The 23,056-nt window shown below is 41.6% G+C and overlaps 1 protein-coding gene across 1 annotated transcript in view; it reads left to right on the forward strand.

Moving 5' to 3' along the window:
• Window positions 1-23,056, forward strand: part of PCDH15 (protocadherin related 15) — a 2,056,285-nt gene that overhangs the window by 1,216,002 nt on the left and 817,227 nt on the right. The window contains exon 17 of the mRNA XM_029609778.1: window positions 4,186-4,265. Within this exon, the coding sequence (XP_029465638.1) occupies window positions 4,186-4,265 (80 nt within the window). The remainder of the gene's footprint in view (window positions 1-4,185; window positions 4,266-23,056) is intronic.

Below are 23,056 nucleotides of genomic sequence, written 5' to 3' on the forward strand. Positions count from 1 at the left end.
CAATTGGACAAGGGGCTCCTTCCCTGGTCTGCCAGATGTAATTGTTGCAGTTTACCATGTTTGTCTTCAACTGGGCCTTTATGTCCTGATACCTGTGGGCCATCTGCTCCCCCCTGTGTATCATGCTGCTGCACCTTGAGAGAACCTGGGCGATGATCGCCAGATATGGCCGTTGGCTGCCCCCAAGATCTTGGCTGCACAGTTGCCTAAGAGCATGGCATAATGTTCCAATGTTCCAGGACCGCAGTAATTGTCCTCCGGGTTGCCCTTCAGTGGCCTCAGACAAATGTGCCCTGCTGCCTGTCTGTTTGAAGGGGGTGCCATTCCACTTCTGGAGAGGTGTCCTCTCTTTCCTGACTCTCTCTTCCACTCTTCTCTCCCCTTCCATCCTCCCCTATCTCCTGCACCTATTCTACTGACTCCTCTCTCCTCTGCCTTCTTTTTCTATCCCTAGCCTGTCGTCTTCCTGCCAATTGACTCATCTGCCTATCCTTTTCCTCCTCATGCCTCCTAATATGCCTTCTGCCCCTCCCTATCACTACTCCTGTCCTTATCCCTACTCCTACTCCTCCTCCTTTCCCTAGCACTCCTGCCCTCATCCTCCCTCCTCCTCTCCTTCCTCCTCCTCACGCCTCTCCTTTCTTCTCTCCCCCAGTCTCTAACACTCCACCTCTCCAATCCTCCTCTGCCTCACCACCATGCCTCACCACGCCTCCTCCGCTTCACCACCATGCCTCACCACTCCTTCTCCTGACTCAAACACAGACAGACAAGTAGGACAAGCTAACAAGTATTTTCACTCACACAAAGAAGACAAAAGACCAAGGTAAAGGGAAACAGATGAGAACAGAAGACAAAACAATGCATTCAGGAAATCGAAATCTATAAGCACCTACTCCCATTCACCAACTGTCCTGTTCTCTCTCCAACACCTGACACACACCCTCAAAGAGGCAGCTGCAGGAAGTCAGTATATATAAACTAGAAAAATAACACAGCATGCACAAACCAACGTGCGCTATGTAAAATGACGTGTGACATGCTGATGCAATGCGCTGACGCAACGCGCAAAGCAATACACAGGAAATTAGCCTAACCACGCCCTTTTTTTTTTTTTAGCACCGATGCTATTTTTGCTGTATTTATTGCAATTTGATGAATATAGTCCTAGCTGAGTAAGTCTGCTTGGAAAAATACCTGTCCAAAAGTTATCAGGATAAATATATTCAGATAAATTTATCCTGGTATATTGAGTGGCAGGAGCAGTGGAACACCTTTTTAGTTAAGAGGGTCAAACAAATCAGCTTAATTCCCTGCCCAAGCTCTCTACTTGCTAATGTTGTATAGAGCAAAAAGTTTGTTGGGCCATGGCCACAGCGCCCCACTCTATTCTGTGGCCTATGTACAGCAGAGCACTTATCCATGTATTTTCTCCTGAATAACCAATAAACCTTAGCTGGATAACCTTCCTGCTCATTGATTGCAGGGTGCAAAGTTAGGGTGGAAGAAAAATGATTTTGATTTTCAGTGCTGGAACCTTAACTAGGCACCTAAATCTGGTATAATGATTTCCAGAATTAAGTGTTAGGCTCCTAAATTTAGGAAAATTCTTCAGCTAAAAATATAAGTCTATAAGTTTAAATTAAAGTTCTCCACAATTTAGGTGACTCAATTTAAGATCCTAAGAAAAGGACTGAGCATTTCTAAAGCACTGATTCATTTATGTGTAATTGTAAATCATTAATTAATAGATGTTCTGGTGCCATCACTAATAATATAAAAAGGGTAATTTTTAAAGATATTTATGCTTAAATGCTATCTTGTAAAATTCTTCACCTGATATATGGGGAAAAATATGCATGTGCACCTTGTATATGAGCATTTTTTCCTTGCATGTGGGAGAGGCATTCCGGGAGCAGAGTGTGTTTGGGGATTGTACTTACACATGTACTTCTTAATTTAAAAAAGTAGGAGGTACATATTCAGAACCTTTCTGGCTAGGAAAGTTAGCTGGATAAACAAATCCAGCTAACTTAGGCCTGGATTTTCCATTCTCGCACAGAATGGTGAATCCAGCGGTAACGGGGGGTGGGGAGGCGAGGGGGGGGGGCCTGCGAAAGCTGGCTGCCATCGCACCACCGCGGTGTTATCGCTGCCAGCTTTCACACCCAATAGCGCCACCGTGAAAGGTGGTGCTATTGGACACGCTACTGGCAGCGATAACGTGGCTTACCTTATCACCGCCAGCAAAGATAGCACCAAGTCCGCCTCCTCGCCGCCCTGACTCCTCCCCTCGCAGCCCCGACTCCACCCCAACTATGCCCCCCACTTGCTATTGCATGCGATAAGCCTTACAAAATAGCCCCCTTAGCTGGGATGTACCTGAATGTCAGGCCGATACAGTACAGTGCGCTCCAAAAACGCGCATCCAACTCCTCAAAATTAATAGCGCCCGCAACATGCAAATGCATGTTGCAGGCGCTATTAGTTATTCTCGAGCGATACAGAAAGTGAAATGTGCAGCCAAGCCGCACATTTTACTTTCATAAATTAGCCCCTACCCAAAAGTAGGCATTAATTTTGTCCGGCACCGGGGAAGTGTACAGAAAAGTAGAAAAAACTGCTTTTCTGTACACCCTCCGACTTAATATTATAGCGATATTAAGTCGGAGGCCCCAAAAGTAAAAAAAAAAGTAAAAATTAAAAAAAAAAAAATTAAAAATCGGCCCGCGGCCCGTGGGTCGGAAGACGGACGCTCAATTTTGCAGGGTTTGAGAACCGACGCCGGAAAAATTGAGCGTCGGCTATCAAATCCGCTGACAGCTGCTGCTCCTGTCAAAAAGGAGGTGCTAGGGACGCGCTAGTGTCCCTAGCACTTCCTTTTACCACAGGCCCTAATTTGCATAGGCCACCCTCCTGAATCACGCGCCCAGGAGAGTGGCCTGTGCACGCGCCGGGAGCGCGGGCGCTCGCCAGCTCTCCCCCGCGTTTTTCTGTATCGGCCTGTAAGTTTGAATTAGCCAGATAAGTTTATCCAGCTAACTTGCGGCCTCATTTATTAAGTATTTTCCCCATATACAAAGAATGGGATAAAAGCCTTAGTAAATCAGACCTTTAGCCAGATAAAGCTAAATATTTGCACTTTTTCGGCTAACAGGGTCATTTATCAAAATGTGTTATGGCCCTAACGCCCATGATATTTATTGCAATGCAAATATACATTTTTTGAATTTATTCAAAGGGGTGGGATTGAGAAGGGGTTTGGGTGGGATCAATGAAAATGATGGGCATTATCACAGTGTGTGATAGCATAACACCACTTTTACATGCACAGTGAAATGTACAAACATCACAGTACACAACAGTGAAGATTTGACATGATTTGGAGGGAGGAAAGTCACACAAAGATTAAATTTCTACAATGTTCTCTCATCCTAGCTTGATGGGCTCTCTACCAGGGTACTTTCAAGCCTGGGCGTGAGAACATCTTTGTGTGACTTTCCTCCCTCCAAATCACATCAAAGCTTCACTGATCTGTACTGTGCTGTTTGTACATCTCACTGTGCATGTGCATGTAAAACTGGCCCCAAAACCGTAGACCACCACTAAAACCTCACCTCAAGTTACTAGCTGGCCCTCCTATAGTACCTCCTCTCTCTCTCTCTCCCTTATGTGAAGCACTAATATAGGGTGCAGTAAATCAAAATAATCACAGCCACTATGAAAATTTATATTACTTATGTGCATATTTGCCAGATAACATATGAATGATGATGCAAAATTACCCCAATATGAAAATTATAGACATTTCTATATTCTGTAAACTATTTATAGATAACAGAATATGCTTAAAAATCTTATGGAAAAACCATTTTATTATGTTCAAGGTGTCAAATATAACATTTGTCTTCATTTTTGATACATTAATTTCTTGGAATTTAGAAAAGAAAACAGTAAGTACTGATTTTATTGCCTCCTAATTTTGATAAATGGTTAGCCCTGCAGGTGGTTCATTCTTGGAAGGAAAGGCTTTTCAAAGAATGTTTTTGTACCTTCCATTAATGCTTTTTAAGTTTAAGACTCTGCTGCTTTGCTCTGTCCAAACTACTTTATTAATGCTTTCTCCATTTTGTATCTGAAGCAGGAGCAGTAATGTGATGTTTAAATTGTGTTTTCTTCCTTAAGGCTACAGACCGGGAGAATGATCCAATCACATATCTCATCCAGAATGGAGATCCTCAGCAAGTCTTTAATCTTTCAAGAAGGTGAGGATAAAAACCAAAGAATTGGATTTGAACTTTTCTGTCAAGTGAGTCATGAGTTAGATAATACAATTGTTATTCATGAGGTGGTCTGTTTGCAGTTTAACACTGGAGCTTTAATGAGAGCTGTAAGTGTAACTTAGGACTTTCCTTGAAGGTTGCTTGTTTATGCAAACATTTTACTAGGAAGAATACAAAAAGGGAAATATTTCAGTAACTTTTAAAGATTTCAGTTTCTTGTTAATAATAAGAGTATATTTTTCTAAGTAACATTGGCTTAAAAACATTCAGTTTTAGGAAAAAGGAAGACTCATTCAGTTCTTACAAAGTAAGCTGATCGCTGTTAAAATAAAAAATGTGTAGTTTTAATAAACAGAAACCAACATTAGGGCCGGATTTTAAAACCTACGCGTGCAGGGTACATTTGTGCGCACTACCCGGCGCGCAGAAAAGTATGCCCAATTTTATAACATGCACGCGCAGCCGCACGCATGTTATAAAATCCGGGGTCGGCACGTGCAAAGGGTTATGCGCGTAAATCCTGAGGATTTACGTGCATAACCCTTTGAAAATCTGGCCCTTAGTGTTTACCTCCTTAAATACAATAATAAGGGATATGACATGCTTTTTATTGTCTAGAGAAAAGGTTTTATTAAATGTGTTTTATGCGTGAAACAAATTTAATAAATGAAATACAATTTTAAATTTCCATTGGATAAAAGCTGCCATTACACTGAACTCTTTATGGAATGCAGAAACAAAACAACTATACAAGCAACATAAATATTTATTTTAGTTACTTTATTTTTTAAATACTTATATACCACTTAAATAAAGTACTTATTAGGCAGTTTACAATCTCATTAAAACTTTCCACCCCTTTATCACTAAAATATCTTGGGGTGATAGTAGACACCAACCTGTCATTTATTTACCAAATGAAGACTATAAATAAGACAAGGTTTTATAAATTAAGCCTGGTACATGGTCTTACGTTGCTGTTACAAGTTATTGATTTTAGCTCAGTTGTTCAAGCCCTGTTTTTTTCTGGTATTAAACTTCTGTGATTCTGTGTATTTTGGTTTACCTGTGTCAGCTTTAAGAGCTTTGCAAGTCCACCAGAATGCTGCTGCCCAGTTATTTTCTGGGCCCAGCATGAGGGTTCACATTACTCCTGTTTTGATTATCCTCTTCTGATAGAGGTCTATAAAATAATGAGTGAAATGGAATGAGTAAATGTTATTCTTTTATAAAGTACAAACACCAGTATTACCTAGTAATGAAATTACTAGGTAATACATTTAAAACTAATAAAAGAAAATATATTTTTACTCAATGCATAATTAAGCTCTGGAATTTGTTGCCAGAGGATGTAGTAAAAGCTCCAGTTTTGAGAAGTTTTGAGAAGTTCCTGGAGGAAAAGTCCATTAACCACTATTAAGGCAGATTGGAGAAATCTACTGCTTATTCTTGGGATGAACAGCTACTTGTGATCTGTATTGGCCACTGTTGGAAACAGGATGCTGGGTTTGATGGACCTTTGGTCTGACCCAGTATGGCAAGTCTTATGTTCTTATGATTACCAATCCAGTGGAAGTCAAACATGAAATGGCCCTGTTTATCCATATGTTATTGTCCCTGATTCCCTTCTATGGATCAATGCAATGCTCCACATTTACAGCTCCATAAGGGTATTATGTTTTCTTCAGAGGGGTCTCTTAGATGTTCCCTCTTTGCACCATGATAGATTAACAGAGAATGGGTATTTTTCATTGCTGCTCCAATATTTTGGAACTTGCTGCTCCCAGGAGATCTGGCTCATGTTAGGTACTAAGACTTTCAAGGGTCTGTTAAACAATTTCTTGTTCAAGCAAGCTTTTTTTATGAAGGATGGCTAGGATTTGGGAACATGGTGTGGGGAGGTGATTCCTATTGCTGTCATAGCTGGGAAGAGTTTTTTTTAGTTATCTTTTGGTCAGTTAATAAGTGCCGATGATTAATTTTGTAAGTTTTGGTAGTATGTCATTTAGGTATATAGAGGACTGGAATTGATCTTTAGTGTTATGGTTGTTTTGTGTATTTTATTATGTATGTTTTTTAGTGTACATTGTACAGATCCTTGGTATAGGTGGCATCTAAATACTGTAAAAGTTACAAATAAATCTCACCCATCCAACACCCCTGTCACCCACACATTCCTATCAATCCCTCAAAACAACTTGTATTTAATAAATAAATATATTTTCCATGTTTAAAGACATAATTGAACACTTTCAATATTATTACAACTAGCATATAGTCATTTTTAGCAGCAATGTCATCAATGGTCTCTATTGTCTCACACTAATCTTGCGATTTAAAACAAATCATAGGAAGTATTTTTCATTCAGTGCACAAACTGTGGAACCTGTTGCCAGAGAACATGGTCAAGGCAACTAACATAGTGGGGGTCAAAAGAGGAATGGGCAAGTTCCTGAAGGAAAAGTCAAAATGTCCATAAATAATTATTAGCCAGATAGACTTGGGAAAGCCAGCACTTTTTCCTGGCAGTAAAATAGATCAACTATTTTGGATCTACCGGGTACTTGTGACCCAGACTGGCCACTGTTGGAGAGGATGACACTTTTTATGTTCTTATGAGATGAGATGATAACTGTTGTAGGGATTTTGTGATCTGGAATGCTGAAAACAACAATATAGCATAGACACATATAAACCTTTTAGTGGTTCTTTTCTGCTGATAGCTACTGCTGCAAACCTTGCAAAAGACATTCAGTCTTTTCACCCAGGTATCACCCCATACAGTGGAAGCCCTGTCTTTCTGGAACTCTTTTGCCCTAAAAAGCCCATGTAAGGGAATTATAATGCTCATTAAATAGAGTCTTGATGTCACCTTTGTTCAGCAGTCATTATAGCTTTAGCTGTAATTTTTTGGCAGTCAGATTCAGAAAAATCAACTTTTTATTTCTGTTTTCATTTGTTTTATTGATTTGGAATTTTACCTAAGCAAAGACCAATAAATTAAACCTATTGGTCTTATTAGGGGAAATTTTCAAATACAGTAACTATGGGTAGTAGCAAAATCCATGGATACTTTTCCCCATGACTTATAGCAATTTTCAAAGGGAACATATGTATATTTTTCCATGTAAAACTGGCCAGGGAAATGTATCTGTAGATATTTGTACCTGCTTTTTTTCTGTGAGTACTTTTTCCCTTCAAAACAATGTGGGTAATTAACAATTGTTAATTAAAAAAGACTGGTATCTACAAGGGTTGTAGATGGTATCTGAAAGGGATGTAGTCACTGTTATGATGGTGGCTGCTCTACGCTCTCACTTCACCCTCTCTACCTCTGTGTCGACTCCCTCCGGGTCTGATAGATGGCTTGCTGCCGCGGCGACTCCATGCTGGCTTGACGCTGGCTCCATGCTGGCTTGACGCTGGCTCCATGCTGGCTCCATGCTGGCTTGACGCTGTGGATCTGCCATGTTCATGATGACGTAGGACACACACGCACGCGTCGATATATGTACCAGCAAGGGCGCGAACCTCAGGGGCATCCCCTGAGATGATGTCGTCCGCTTCCAGTATAAAGGTCTCATATTTTCGCTAACAGATTGAGTTAGCAAGGACAAGAATACGGACTCGCTACGAATTTGTCCCAGCTACTCTGCCTCCTCGGACTTACCAGGGGTACCTGCTCCTCAGGGGCCTCACTCTCTCTTCTCTATTTCAGATTGCAGATAGGAACCGGTACTCGCTCCTCGAGGGCCCATGTTCCTGAACACCCTGAAGATTCTCTACTGCTGAAAGCTATCGCAGATACAGACATTTGTGAGTTACCATCGCTCTCTCAGAGATTTCCCTGGAACTAGGTACTCGCTCCTCGAGGGCCTAACCCTTTCCAGCTACTGAGCCTCTTTAAGACCTTATGTGAGATTTGACATCTAGTTCTGCCTATGAATACAGCATACCTGTCTACTCACTATTTATAGTCTTTCTACAGCTCAGCAACCCTGGGAGCGCTGTTCCAGTATCTGAGGGACTTCAGCCCTGCCGGGCACAACAGCTCACTACTGCCACCTCTGGTGGTTCTACTAACCTGTCTAATAAAAGAACTATCTGTGTCTGTCTCCATAACCAAGCCTAGCCGGTGGTCCCTCTCAGGATATCCTCCTGGGGGTGCTGTCATCTGCCATCGGCCCAAGGATCCATCTTCTTACATTCCTCTACAGCTGAGTGCCCTCTCTAACACTCCGCTGATACAGATTGCTAACTCTGCAGTCTATATCCTAACTACGTTACTAACTCTGCCTACGGAGCATAACAAGATTGTTAACTCCTCCCTCTACAGGAGCAGATCATAACAGATTGTCAACTCCCTAGCAGATCCATAACAAGTTGCTAAACTCCTCCTTCAATGGGAGTATCCAGCATCCAGTTCATAACAGATAGCTAACTCCCATCTGCTTGCTCCTCCCATCAGCATAGCAGATATAACAGACTGCTAACTCCTCCCATCTTGAGGAGTAAAGCCTAACGGATTGCTAACTCCCATCTGCTTGCTCCTCCCATCAGCATAGCAGATCATAACAGTCACCCTATGTTCCTAGAAACCCTTAAACATTACCAAAGGTCATAAAAGGAAGCTTCTTCTGCTGGGTGACTCAGTCATCAGTGGAACCAATTTGAGTAATAATTCTGATGGAGACACAGCAGGTAAATGCATTCCAGAATACTCAGCTAGTTGAAATGCCAACCAGATAGTCACACAATTACAGAAGAAAGTAGAGACTCTAGTATCACTGATATCATCCGTCTGGGGATCATCGACCGTGCTAGACATGATATCCTTGCAATATAGAAAGATTTCCAAAACCTAGAGATGAAGATTAGATATATGGCTAAACCATTGCCTTTTCAGAAGTATTACCTGTTCATGGAAAGGGGAAGGAAAGGCTCTGTCATATAGATAACTTTAATGTTTAGCTCAAAGCATGGTGCAAATCAAGTGGTTTTGGTTACATTGGTGGATGGACCCTTGTATGGAACAGTAAAAGTTTATATTTCAAGGATGGTCTACATTTGTCCTTGGCTAGAAAGAGGATGCTAAGTGAGAAATTAAAAGCATATACTATGAGACATTTAAACTAGAAGGTTCGGGTGGCAGGAGGTGGCCAACAAAATTGCTATCTTACCCCCTAGCAAGACAGAAATTGGGAGAACAAACAACAAAGTCAATCAACTCAAAATAGTAGAAAAGATGACTAAGAAGAGCAGCAATCCTAGGGAGATGAACTGGAAAGCTATGACCATAAATACTCGTAGTCTGGGCAATAAAATCCCAGACCTGCAGGCCTTAATGGTGAAAGTGGAGTTGGACACAGTTGCTGTTACAAAGACCTGGTTCACTGAGTCTCATGACTGGGAAATAGACATACTGGGCTATAACTTGTTACGGAAGGACAGAGAGGACAGAAAAGAGGGAGGAGTAGCTCTTTATGTCAAAATCAATATCCAAGCAACTGAACTGCAAAGAATGTAGGATAGAGAAGAAGCATTATGGGTCATCCTAATAAAAGTTGATGGTGCATCCATTTTTACTGGTTTACAGGCCTCCAACTCAAATGGAAGAACTAGACAGAGATCTGGTTCAAGACATCCAAAAGGTGGGAAAGAAGGGAGAAGTGTTGATTGTTGGAGATTTTAATCTACTGAATTTAAACTGGAGAATCCCTTCTGTGGAATCTACCAAAAGTAGAGAGATAGTGGATGCCCTTTAAGGGGCTCTGTTCAAATGAATGGTAATGGAACCCACGAGGGAGGGAGTTATACTTGACCTAGTGTTCACTAACGGGAATAATGTCTCTAATGTCCAGGTAGGTGCCCACCTGAGCACCAGTGAACATCAAACAGAATGGTTTGATATTGCAAATAGGATACAGAGAGGTCACACAAAGACCCGAGTTTTGAATTTCAAAAATACAGACTTTGTCAAAATAGGGACGCACCTAGAGGTAGAACTGGAAGACTGTGAGAAAATAGTAGAGATGGAACAACAGTGGGCCAAACTAAAAGGAAAAAATACAAAGGCAACAAATCTATATGTGAGAAAAGTAAACAATAGTAAAAGAAATAAGAAACTGATCTGGTTCTCAAAGGATGTGGCTGATAAAATAAAGGCAAAAAAGCTGCTGTCAAGAAATATAAAGGATTCTAAAAAGAGGAACACAGAGAAGAATATCTAGTGAAACTGAAGGAGATGAAGAAAGAAATCAAGGAGTGGGCAGTGGAGTGTCTCAGGGATCTGTATTGGGACCCTTACTTTTCAATATATTTATAAATGATCGGGAAAGAAATACGACAAGTGAGATGATCAAATTTGCAGATGATACAAAATTGTTCAGAGTAGTTAAATCACAAGCAGATTGTGACAGATTGTGATAAATTGCAGGAAGACCTTGTGAGACTGGAAAATTTGGCATCAAAATGGCAGATGAAATTTAATGTGGATAAGTGCAAGGTGATGCATATAGGGAAAAAATAACCCATGCTATAATTACACAAGGTTAGGTTCCATATTAGGTGCTACAATCCAAGAAAGAGATCTAGGCGTCATAGTAGATAACACATTGAAATCGTCGTTCAGTGTGCTGGGGCAGTCAAAAAAGCAAACAGAATGTTGGGAATTATTAGAAAGGGAATGGTAAATAAAACAGAAAATGCCATAATGTGTTATGAGACCCGATCGCGACCGCGCACGATCGGGTCTCCCTACCTCTGTTTCGCCGGCGGGTCAGCGCGCCATCTCCCGGGGTCCCCGCAGCATGGCTCGCGGCAAGAAGACGTCAGACCGTCACGGGACAGCATCAGGGACTACGCGGCTGGCTCCGCCTCTTAAAGGGGCTGGTTTGCGAAGACGAGGCCGGCCCCGGAAATTGACGTCAGCAGGGGAGGGAGATTTAAACGCTGTGCTGGGCTGACTCAGACGCCTTTCAACAGGTCCCGTACGTGCTGTTCCCTCCTGTGGTGTGACCTAGCCTTGCCTGACCTTGCTTTTGCCTGCCGCCTGCCTCAGACCCGGATTGGACCTTGCCTTGCTTTTGCCTGCCGCCTGCCTCAGACCCGGATTGGACCTTGCCTTGCTTTTGCCTGCCGCCTGCCTCAGACCCGGATTGGACCTTGCCTTGCTTTTGCCTGCCGCCTGCCTCAGACCCGGATTGGACCTTGTCTTGCTTTTGCCTGCCGCCTGCCTCAGACCCGGATTGGACCTTGCCTTGCTTTTGCCTGCCGCCTGCCTCAGACCCGGATTGGACCTTGCCTTGCTTTTGCCTGCCGCCTGCCTCCTGCCTCAGACCCGGATTGGACTTTACCTTGGTTCTGCCTGCGGCCTGCATAGACTCGGATTGGACTCGGGCTTCGCTTTCCTGGTTCCTTCCAGGATCCCGCAGCTGGATTCTCTGGCCGGTACACTTCGGCTATCTTCTGGAGCACTGAGGGGTCGTCTCGCTGGTCCACCTTCCGGAGGAATAGAACATCCCGATACCTCAGGTGGGTGTTCTCTCTCCGGGTCAAGGGTCCACATTATAACATAATGCCTCTGCATCGCTCCATAGTGAGACCGCACCTTGAATATTGTGTATGATTCTGGTCGCCGCATCTCAAAAAAGAAATAATTGCGATAGAGAAGGTACAGAGAAGGGCGAACAAAATAAGGGGAATGGAACAGCTCCCCTATGAGGAAAGACTAAAGAGGTTAGGACTTATCAGCTTGGAGAAGAGACGGCTGAGGGGGGATATGATAGAGGTGTTTAAAATCAAGAGAGGTCTAGAACGGGTAGATGTGAATCGGTTATTTACTCTGTCGGATAATAGAAAGACTAGGGGGCACTCCATGAAGTTAGCATGTGGCACATTTAAAACTAATCGGAGAAAGTTCTTTTTCACTCAACACACAATTAAACTCTGGAATTTGTTGCCAGAGGATGTGATTAGTGCAGTTAGTATAGCTGTGTTTAAAAAAGGATTGGATAAGTTCTTGGAGGAGAAGTCCATTACCTGCTATTAATTAAGTTGACTTAGAAAATAGCCACTGCTATTACTAGCAACGGTAACATGGAATAGACTTAGTTTTTGGGTACTTGCCAGGTTCATATGGCCTGGATTGGCCACTGTTGAAACAGGATACTGGGCTTGATGGACCCTTGGTCTGACCCAGTATGGCATGTTCTTATGTTCTTAAGCAAAAGGTCAGGCGGAAGATAGGATTGCCAAAAAAGTAAAGTGAGGTGACAAAACATTTTTCAGATATATCAGAGAAAGGAGAATGGTCCGAAGTGATATAGTGACACTGAAAGGTGACAAAGATCAATGTTTGGAGAGAGATGAAGAAATGGCTGAATTATTAAACAAATGCTTCAGTTTAGTTTGGTGTTCACTAAAGAAGACCGTGGAGAAGGACCATCATTAGTAGACAAGACTGTGAATGGGGGTGGAGTAGACAATACTCCATTTACAGAAGATAATGTATGGGAAGAGCTAGGAAAACTGAAAGTGGACAAGGCCATGGAGCCGGATGAGATGCACCCCACGATGCTGAGAGATCTCACAGATGTGCTGGCAGGTCCGCTGAAGGATCTGTTCAATAGATCCCTGGTAACGGGAGTGGTGCTGTAAGATTGGAGAAGAGAGATGTGGTCCCATTTCATAAAAGTGGAAGCAAAAAAGAGGCTGGAAACTACAGGCCAGTTAGCCTCACCTCGGTGCTAGGAAAATTAATAGACACTCTCCTGAAGGAAAGGAGAGTGAACTATCTACAATCCAGTGGCTTGTTTGACCCGACGCTGTCTGACAAATCTGATTGAATTTTTTGATTGGATGATTAGAGAATTGGAATCAGGGAAGAACTTTTTTGATATGGAACCACATAGGAGATTCATGAACAAAATGAGAAGATTGGGAGTGGGTGCCAAGATAGAAGCATGGATTGAAAAGTGGTTGACTGACATTGTGTAATGGTAAATGGAGTCTACTCTGAAGAAAGAACACTGTTATGTGGAGTGCGAAGGATCAGTTTTGGGGCCAGTTTTGTTAAATATCTTTGTGAGCTGCTCCACACAAAGATTGGAATCATCTTTGTGAGCAGATGATACTAAGATCTGCAACAGAGTGGACACGCCTGAAGGAGTAGAGAGAATGAAAAGTAATTTAAGAAAACTTGAAGAGTGTTTGAAGATTTGGCAGCTGGGACTCAATGCTAAGAAGTGCAGAGTCAGGCATCTGGGGTTTAGCAATCCAAAAGAACTGTATGTGATGGGTGGTGAAAGACTAATGTGCACGGACTGAGAGAGGGACTTTGGTGTGATAGTGTCTGTTGATCTGAAGGCAGTGAAGCAATGTGTCAAGGCAACGGCTAAATTCAGAAGAATTCTGGGCTGCAAAAAGAAAGGAATAACCAGTAAGAAAAAGAGGTGATAATGCTCTTGTACAGGTCCTTTATGAGGCTTCACCTGGAGTATTGCATTCATTATTGGTGCCCATATCTCAAAAAGGATAAAGACAGGATAGAGGCAATCCAAAGAAGAGCAACCAAATTGGTGAGGGGTCAGCATTGGAATACTTATGAGGAGAGGCTGAAGGATCTGAATATGTATACCCTGGAAGAAAGGAGGTACATGGGAGATACGATACAGATCTTCAGATTACTGAAAGGTTTTAATGATGCACAATTATTAAACTTTTCCCATTGGAAAGAAATCAATAGAACTAGAAGTCATGAAATGAAATTCCAGGGAGGATGACTCAGAACTGATGTTAGTAAATATTTTTTTCACAGAGAGGGTGGTGAATGCCTGGAATGACCTTCCAGAGGAGGTGGTGAAGAAAAATAACAGTGAAGGAGTTCAAAGGGGCATGGGATAAACACTGTGGATCCCTAAAGGCTAGAGGATGGAATTAAGGAAAAGAGTGAATGAGGGTAACTGGGGGTAACTTGCAGGTGTGCCAGTTGCAACCCTTAACAAATAACAGTATCAAGGCTTAATGCAACTCTATCATTGCTCTCTGCTTCAACCGCAGTGGGAAAAGGGGATTGGATTCAGACAATAACCAATGAGGGCCCCGACTTTTACGATTTGGGGAACAAATAAGCATGGGGATAACTTGCTGATGTGACTTACTACCTTTAATCATTAAGCCTGATACTTTTGATGTGGCTTCATCATTGCTTCCATGGCAGGAGTTAGGGAAAGTTTGATTTGAACAGCATCTGAGGGTCCTGACTTTTACAGTCTGGGAAACTGATAAGCGTGAGGGTAACCTGCTGGGTAGACTTGGTGATCATTTGGTCCTTTTCTGCCATCATTTCTATGTTTCTATGGGTAGTTTTGAAAATGTAAACCTAAGCATGTTATTGCATTCCCCACTTGGGAACACAGCCACTCAATGTACATTAAAGTATGGTGCACAATGTATATACATTTACCTGTGGGAAGAGTAAGCAATATTCAATTAACCCTTTTACCGAGTTATATAGCCTTTTATACATATAGATGGCTTATACAACTGCTTTCTGAAAATGCATATATGTGGAAGACATTAAAAACATTTCTGTGAAGTAAATGAAACCTTTTCACTGCTAAACCTGATGCAGAATAGTTGCAGTACCAACATTGTCATCAATATCGTTGGGCATAAAGTATAATTATTAATGATAAATATTAGGGATGTGCATTCGTTTGCAACGAAATAGGAAATATAGACGATATTTCCTATTTTGTCACATTTTTTGGGGGGGGGTCAACAAAACGATAGGAAAACCCACAAAATTTTGTGCGGTTTTCTTATTGTTTTTTGGAGGGAGAGAAAGGGCACATTAAAAAGAAAAAAAACCCCAAACCCACCCTAACCCTTCAAATTTAATTAATTGCAACCCCCCACCTTCCCAACCCCCCAAGACTTTCCTGAACCCCCACCAAGACTTACCGAAAGTCCCTGGTATTCCAGTGGGTTACCGGGAGCGATCTCCCCCTCTCGGGCCGTCGGCTGCCACTAATCAAAATGGCGCCAATGGCCCTTTGCCCTTACCATGTGACAGGGGCTATAGGTGCCATTGGTCAGTCCCTGTCACATGGTAGGAGCAATGGATGGCCCGCGCTGATAACGAAGGCCAAACCAAAAGGTTCAGCCGAATCACATCTCTAATGAATATCAACATCATCACTCATCAACCAAACATATATCTTGAGAAGAAAAACTCTTTCTTGTCATTTTTACTATATCACATATTTTCTAAAATGTACTTTCTACTGTAACAGGATTTTGCCTGTCCTCAATCTTTGTCTCTGATATTTCTACTTCAGAACTATGATTACTATTGGATTGGTGGTAACTGGCCTTAAGACTATTCAAAACCAGATGGCTTAGGTGTGGTAGAATCTTTTTTCTGAAAGAAGCAAAAGCGGTGCCTTAGCTATGTAGACAAAGACTCCTTTCTTTCCATGATGATTAATGTATAGATTTTCTTGTGTGTTTTTAATAGTAATGAATTTTCAATTCTGATTTTCATGGGTTTTATTTTTTTTGAAGGAAGAATGTTTGCTCTGCATGCTAATTGGAGGTGGTTGTTTTTGTGATGGGGATGATGAGGATGATGACTTGTGGTAACTTTAACTGGATAGTATGTGGGAGGTCATTTATTACCATCTTATTGATATAAATGGAAGTGGTTGTGTCTGGAAGAGTTTTAGCCTGCTGAGACAGAAATTCTAAAGGACAGACTGCATGTTAAAACTTACCCATAAGTTTGCTTTTGCTGCCTCCACTGATATTGATTATTTTGTCATCTTCTGATGTAACGTTTTTATAAGTAAGTTATGTTATAATTAGAATGTATTTGATAAAATGCTTGCCCCTGTGCTGCTAGAAGATTTGTACCGAGTCGCACTATTTCAAATTTTGATAGATCAACAAAGAAGAGGACAGAAGGCTACTCCTGGGCCTTTGGGCTTAGGCTTCAGTGCTAGGCCTACCCTAAGCCCAGTGCTGGTGACTAGGATCCAGTCTCAGCCGAGCCTCAGGGTCAGGTCTGTGTCTTAGCAACCAGGACATTACCTCGGCCAGGCCTTGGCATGAACCTAGATCTGGGTCTAGGCCTTTGCCGGGCCCCAGCATTAGACCCAGGTCTATGCTTTGGGCCTAGGAGGGGGGCCTCAGTATTTATTTACTTTATTTACTTAAATGTTTTAATTTACTGCTTGAATAAGTTAACTGGGACCCATCCTCGCCTGGGCCCAATGTCAAATTCAGGTCACGGTGACAGGACCCGTACTTGGGCTAGGCTCCAGAGATGGGACTAAGCCAAAATATGGTCCCACCAGAGTCCCATTTTCTTTTTTTTTTCTTTTTCCTGGACAAATTCAAAAATACACGAAAATCTTTTGGTATTTTCATCCGAGACTAATTTTTGGTTCATACCATTCGACAAACCAAAAATAGCAATCGTTGCATTTTTGCAATTCATTTGAAATAAATGCAAATCCCTAGTATTTTCATTTTATGTGCCTGCATATGCTATACATTTAAGAAAGTAATTTTATAACGCTACTTGTTGGGATAATGTATGCAGAAAGTTCTCAAGAAAATTTCCATGCATAGTAACATAGTGAATAACGGCAGATAAAGACCAAAAAGGACCATCCAGTCTGTCCAGCAAGTTTTTTATTTTTATTAATTAATTCCTTTTTTTTAATTAAGGGAGTAGCAGCTACCACTCCATGCAGGCTACACCCAAGCCTTTTATTAAGGATAATGACAGGTACTGCACTCTGCAGGTTATCCCCCAAGCCTTCTGTCAAGGGTAATAACAGCCGCTGATCCATGCAGGCTACCCCAGAGCAGTAATGTTAACTTTAGGTACAATAGAAAAGGTATCCCATTTCTTCATTTTCATTCTCTAGCCAGCAGGGATCCTCTGTATTTGTCCTATGCCATTTCTGTCTTTACTACCTCATTTGGGAGGGCATTCCATGCATCTACCACCATATCTGTGAAAAAATGTTTCCTGACATTGTTCATTTTTCTTCCTCTTGGAGTTTCATATTGTGAAACTTGGAGAAGAGACAGCTGAAGGAGGATATGATAGAGGTCTACAAAATCATGAAAGAACTTGAACAGGTAAATGTAAATTGGTTATTTTTCTCTCAGATAATAAAAGGAAGTTAGCAAGTAGCTCATTTAAAACAAATCAGAGAAATTTATTTTTCATTCAACACATAATTAAGCTCTGGAATTCATTGCCAGAGGATGTAGTTATGGCAGTTAGTGTAACTGGTTTTAAAAAATCTTTGGATAAGTTCCTAGAGGAGAAGTTCATAATCTGGTGTTATTCAATAAGGAATAGTAGCTTGGGATCTGTTTAATGTTTGGGTACTTGCCAAGTACTTGTGACTTTGCATGGCCACTGTTGGAAACAGGATGCTGGGCTTGATGGACCCTTGGTCTGACCCAGTATGGCATGTCATGTTTTTATATTAAAAAGCAGTGGTCCCAGAGCATATTTCTGGGGTATTCCACTATTCACTTTTTTTCCATTGGGAAAATGTATCATTTAGCCCTCTGTTTTCTTTTTTTTTTTTTAACCAGTTCCAATCCCCGATAGGACACTACCTCCTATCCAATGACTTTTTAATTTCCTAAGACTCTCATTAGAGATTTGTCAAGTGCTTTCTGGAAATCCAGATACACTATATCAACTGGCTCACCTTTAGCCACATGTTTATTTACACCCTCAAACAAATGTAGCAAATTGATGAGGCAAGACTTCCCTTGGCTAAATCCATGTTGGTTTTGTCCCATTAGACTGTTCCTATCTATATATTCAGCAGTTTTGTTTTTAACCCCCTCTGTGGTTTAGGGGCCAGGAAGCAAGGGGCACACAAGGGTCCGAGGCTAATCCTTTAACTTTCTTCCACTCCAACACAGTCCAAGGTCAGGGTTCTTTTCCCAGTGGGGGTAATGGGGACTAAATGCTCCAGGGCCCAAGATGGCTAGAGTGAGTCTCGATTTGTTGATTAGGTGAGTAAGAAGTTCACTTAAAAGAATGTGAGTGCCATAAAAGGCTCTGGAGGCCCAGACTGAGTGTCTAAAACAAAATCTTTACTGTCAGAGTTCTTAAATGTTAGAAATGGTACTTTCACAACAGTTCTTCTCTTGATAAGATGAAATTTACAATTCTCCAATGTACCTATGCAAGCATCTCTCAGTATTCGGCAGTGAAGTTCTCATCCTCTATGATTTAGCCAAGCAGGGTCCTAGCCGGGCAGAGTATCCTTATATGGGATGGAGAACCCCTTCCAAAATTACTGATCGGCAAAAAGATCACAGTTTCTGCACAGTCTCCCCTATGTGTCTTTCTCCCAGGGTATAGACTCTGTTGGGTGTCATCAGAATAGTAATTTAGGTCTTACAGTTCTATTCTTCTTCAGTGACCTTAGTAGGATATTTCTTAGAAAAAGTCCAGTAGCAAGAAACACAGCATGAATCTACAGATATTCCCTCTTCAGGCAGGAAGAGTGGCCAAAAATTATTCCTGGGAAGTCAGAAAAAATATTCACACAAAGCTAGACAAATCTGGAATCCTCCTGCTATGGGTTACCATTTGGAATCTTCCCTACCTCCTGATCTAACCTAGCTGGCAGATACCCCAAATTCCTCCAGCCAGGGGTACCAAGGCTTTCACAGGAGAAAAAGGCAAAAACATCCAAAAATCTTAATCAAAGTATAACCAGCACCCAGGAAGACACTGATCCACTTCCCGCTAGGGTATATGCCCAGGCTGTGAAACCTAGTACCCAAGCAGGGGAACAACTAAAGGAAAAACACTCCTACTCTCTCTAACTCTTAACCAAAATGCCACTCCTGGTAATGCTGCAGCCTGCTTTTATAAGCAGCAGGGAGACTGGCCATTCCAGCAACCTCAGTGTAGGAGCTGTTCAGAAATGGAGCACCACTCCCGTTCTACTACCTTTCCTATTCTAGCTCACAGGGTTCAAAACTAGGCCTTATGATGATGATCCCAAAGGTTGTCATGTTCTTTATGATAGTTTCTACCATTTTGCCTGGCACAGATGTCACTCACTGGTCTGTAGTTTCCTTGATCCCTTTTAAAAAAAATTGGCACTAGGCTTATCAGGCTGCATGAATCTAGTGAGCTCCTTCCTTATGGAACCAACTTCTAGCAGCTCTAAAAAGGAAATATCAGTAAAATCTTTTAGAGAATAAATAAGGCTCACCTTTATTCAGAAACTTTCAAATTATTTTAAAATGTTATGGTCCTTTTGCAGAATTAGTCCTCCCTGTCTTTGATGATTTTATTTTTATTTATGTAATGTTTTATTATTAATATTTGAGTTCATTTTATATACCTGTCTTTCATTTGTTTTATTATGTCTGAATCTTTGTGAGTTGCCTAAGACTTTGGATAGCACAACATACACACGTTTTAAAATAAATCAATAAAAGGGAGTTTAGAAGAGGAAGTTGACAAATTAAATTGTAATAAATCATCAGGACCTAATGGTATTCACCCTAGGATTCTTTTGAAAATTCAAAAGCAAAGCATGCACATAAATGCAAGCCCCTCTCCAACCATACCTTTGGGAATGTCTCTGTTCATTCCTGGTAAACTTACATGTATACAGGAAATATGCTTGTAAGTTTACCAATACTGTAGAGTTAAATTTTCAAAGGTATCTGCTTGGCTAAACAAGGACTTAGGGGTTCATTACTAAGCTGTGGTATTTTTCTCAAAGGGGAAAATACCACAGGGTTTACTAAGGTGCAGCTTAGTAAACCCTGTGGTATTTTCTCTGGCAGTAAAATATCATGGCTCATCTGCCTCTGCCAATTTCGCACAATGGCCGTCCCAGGCTGTGGGGCTGCCATGCCTTAAAAAGGCTAATCAGCTCTAAGTTACACTCTCCACGAGTAGCAAAGACCCTAGGGGTCTCTAGAGACCCCCTGCCCCCACCATGCTTAGAGGTAGCTGAGTTCTCCCCAAAGAAAATGTTTTCAGTTTTAGAACTCCTGGTGCAAGCCCTGCCCCCAACTCCCAAACCCTCCCCTTCATTAAAAAATTTCCCACTTGGAGGCCATTCTCTCTACCCTAGCCTTCATTTCCAACCCTTCCTGGATTTACCAAACTTGCCCTGGTGGTCTACTAGGGCCCCATAGCACCCCCTAGGCTCTGGGCCCAGCACCAAACATTTAACAAAATGGCAGTGGCTGCTCCTGTCATACAATTAGGGCAAAGAAAAGCTATTGGCCTGTCAGAGCTATTTTGGGAAATGGCCATCACTGGGTCTGAGACTAGGGAATGCTCCAGGACCCCACTAAGCTAGCAGAGCAAGTTTGGTATGTCCAGTAGTATGGAAGAGTTCGGGCTGGGGGTGGGGGTCTTAGCCTCTGGGGGAGGTGATTTTTTTCACAAAGAGGAGGGGTAAGAATGGAGTTTGCCCAAGGGTTTTAAAATTGAAATTGTTTTGGGAGGAAATTGGCTGCTTCCAGTGTCAGTAGGGATTATTTGGTCTCTTAGTCACACTTAGTAGTGATGTTACTCGGAGCCAATCAGCCCCTTTATGGCATGGTCCTGGAAGCATCTGGATGTGTGTTAGCATCCCAGTGCTCCCGGGGGAAGTTAGTTATAACTCTTGATTTGGAGCTAATTCAGAAGCAAATAATTTGGAAGCATATTTTTGAGGCTGTGTTATTTGATTTGCAAGTATTAGGCTACTAATCAGCTGATTAGCATGAATTTGGATATTAATCATCTCATTTGCATACTCATTGTACCAGGGGCAGAATAACACACAGTATTTTAAATATCATGCATTACCAGTGCTTTGGCCATTTATTGCATGATAAACGGCCTAAGTCAGCTTAGTAAATGTGTCCCATATATGGCTAGGTTGAACAACTAACTGTAGCCATGATAAATTTTAAAAGTTAGCACTAGCAAACTGGTCTAATTTTGGTCAGGGGACAGGGTTAGATCGGGGAGGGGGGAAAGCAAAGCATCTAGCTCTGAGTTTCAATTCTAGTTATCTAATGGATGGCAAAATTAAAGCACTTCTGTAGCAGGCCTAAATCTGCTGGCTAGAGCTTTCCTCTCTCATTCTGGATTTTAACATTTGGAAGAGGGTGATGGTGATGATGACATTCCTCTTGTAATATCTGTTCCCTCCCACCCTTGTTTTAAAGTAGGGAGGGTCCCTAATAATCCCTGTGATCCCCTTCCACTCAAATGTCAAAGCCAGCAGGTAAGGGAAGCAACATGCCTCCGTCTCTCTCCCTCCCATCCAAATGTCCAATCCAGAAGAGGTAGAACAGCACCCTAATGATCCCTCTCCCTCCCATTCAAATGTCAAAACCAGCAGGGGATGGTGCTATAGCATTCCGAAGTTCCCTTCCCTTCTATCCCAAATGTCAAAGTTGGTAGGGTGTAGGGCAATCGCCCCCATTTACAATCCTCCTTCTCCATGAAAGTAAAGCTTCTATCCTGTCCCCATTCCACAATCTTTCCTCCCTCCCTTCTAAAGATCCCCATCACTCCCCAAGTCAAACTAGGGTTGAGGATATAACCTTATCATTTACTATCTTGACATCCAGCATTGCTTCCAAGTTTTCGTGTATCTTTAAAGTCTATTCATTGCCTGTGCTACCACTAGCGGGAGCTTCCTGGCCAGATAAATATAACTCTACCAATACAATTACTTAATTGAATACATTTTGGGTGTGAAAGGGGTGGAAGGGATGTATGAACCCTACAGATGTTGCAGCATATACTGTAAGGTTATAATAGCAATATTTATTTACATTGTAAAAGATACTATGATTATAATATTTGGTTATATTGCAAAGGATATTATGGCATAGCTTGGCCACAATGTGTACAATGTAGCCTGTATCTAACTAAACTCATACTTCTTTTTCACTATCATCTCTGAGTCCTTAAACTCTTTCAACAGATGAAGTCTTCCTGGTTTATTTCTTTGAACCAGAGATAGGGATGTCTTCTCTGGTTTGATCCTTATGTTAGTGTGATGCATTGGAATCATATGACTGTTCAAAGGTCCATTCTTTTATGCCAATATTTAGATACCATTCCAGGACACCGTTCTTTCCATTAATTTAGGCCTAAGTGGGGAGCCTACTTGTTCTTCTCTGTTTGGATTGGCACATTCAGATGAGGCTGTTGTTCATGCAATTGGTTAGGTCAGGTTGTGGTCATTGCTATTGGTCAGGTTGGTGGTGTGTTCTTGCTTGACCCTGGAGCCCTCCTAGTGCTACGTCCATATAGCTAATTACCTTTTAGTTGCTAGACAAGGGCAGTATGCTACTACTCGAAAGGGTGCTTATCAGTGACCCTTCTGTCTTATGAAATAAGTTGTTTGTTTGCAGAGATGTGGAAAGCCTCTTAATATTGTCTCTGATTGATTTTTCCCAAATCCTGCTTAGGTTTATATGAAGTGACTCAGTCCAGAGATTCTAATAGCCAGAGTCTTCAGATGCCAAGTTTTTTATGCTATCTTCCTTGTCCATATATCCACTTAAATATTAACTTATCATAACACCTGGATATGGATAAATTATTTTAAAGATCATGCCTTGTTCTTAATACAGTAGTGCTCAGAGCCAACCTGTTATATCAAAACAAAATAAGAATGAAAGAGTTAATAATTTTACAATGGAAAGTGCACAAAATTACAATTGTGAATACCAGAAAAGAATGTGAA

Source organism: Rhinatrema bivittatum, chromosome 7 (assembly GCF_901001135.1).
Source record: "Rhinatrema bivittatum chromosome 7, aRhiBiv1.1, whole genome shotgun sequence".
Classification (NCBI taxonomy): domain Eukaryota; kingdom Metazoa; phylum Chordata; class Amphibia; order Gymnophiona; family Rhinatrematidae; genus Rhinatrema; species Rhinatrema bivittatum.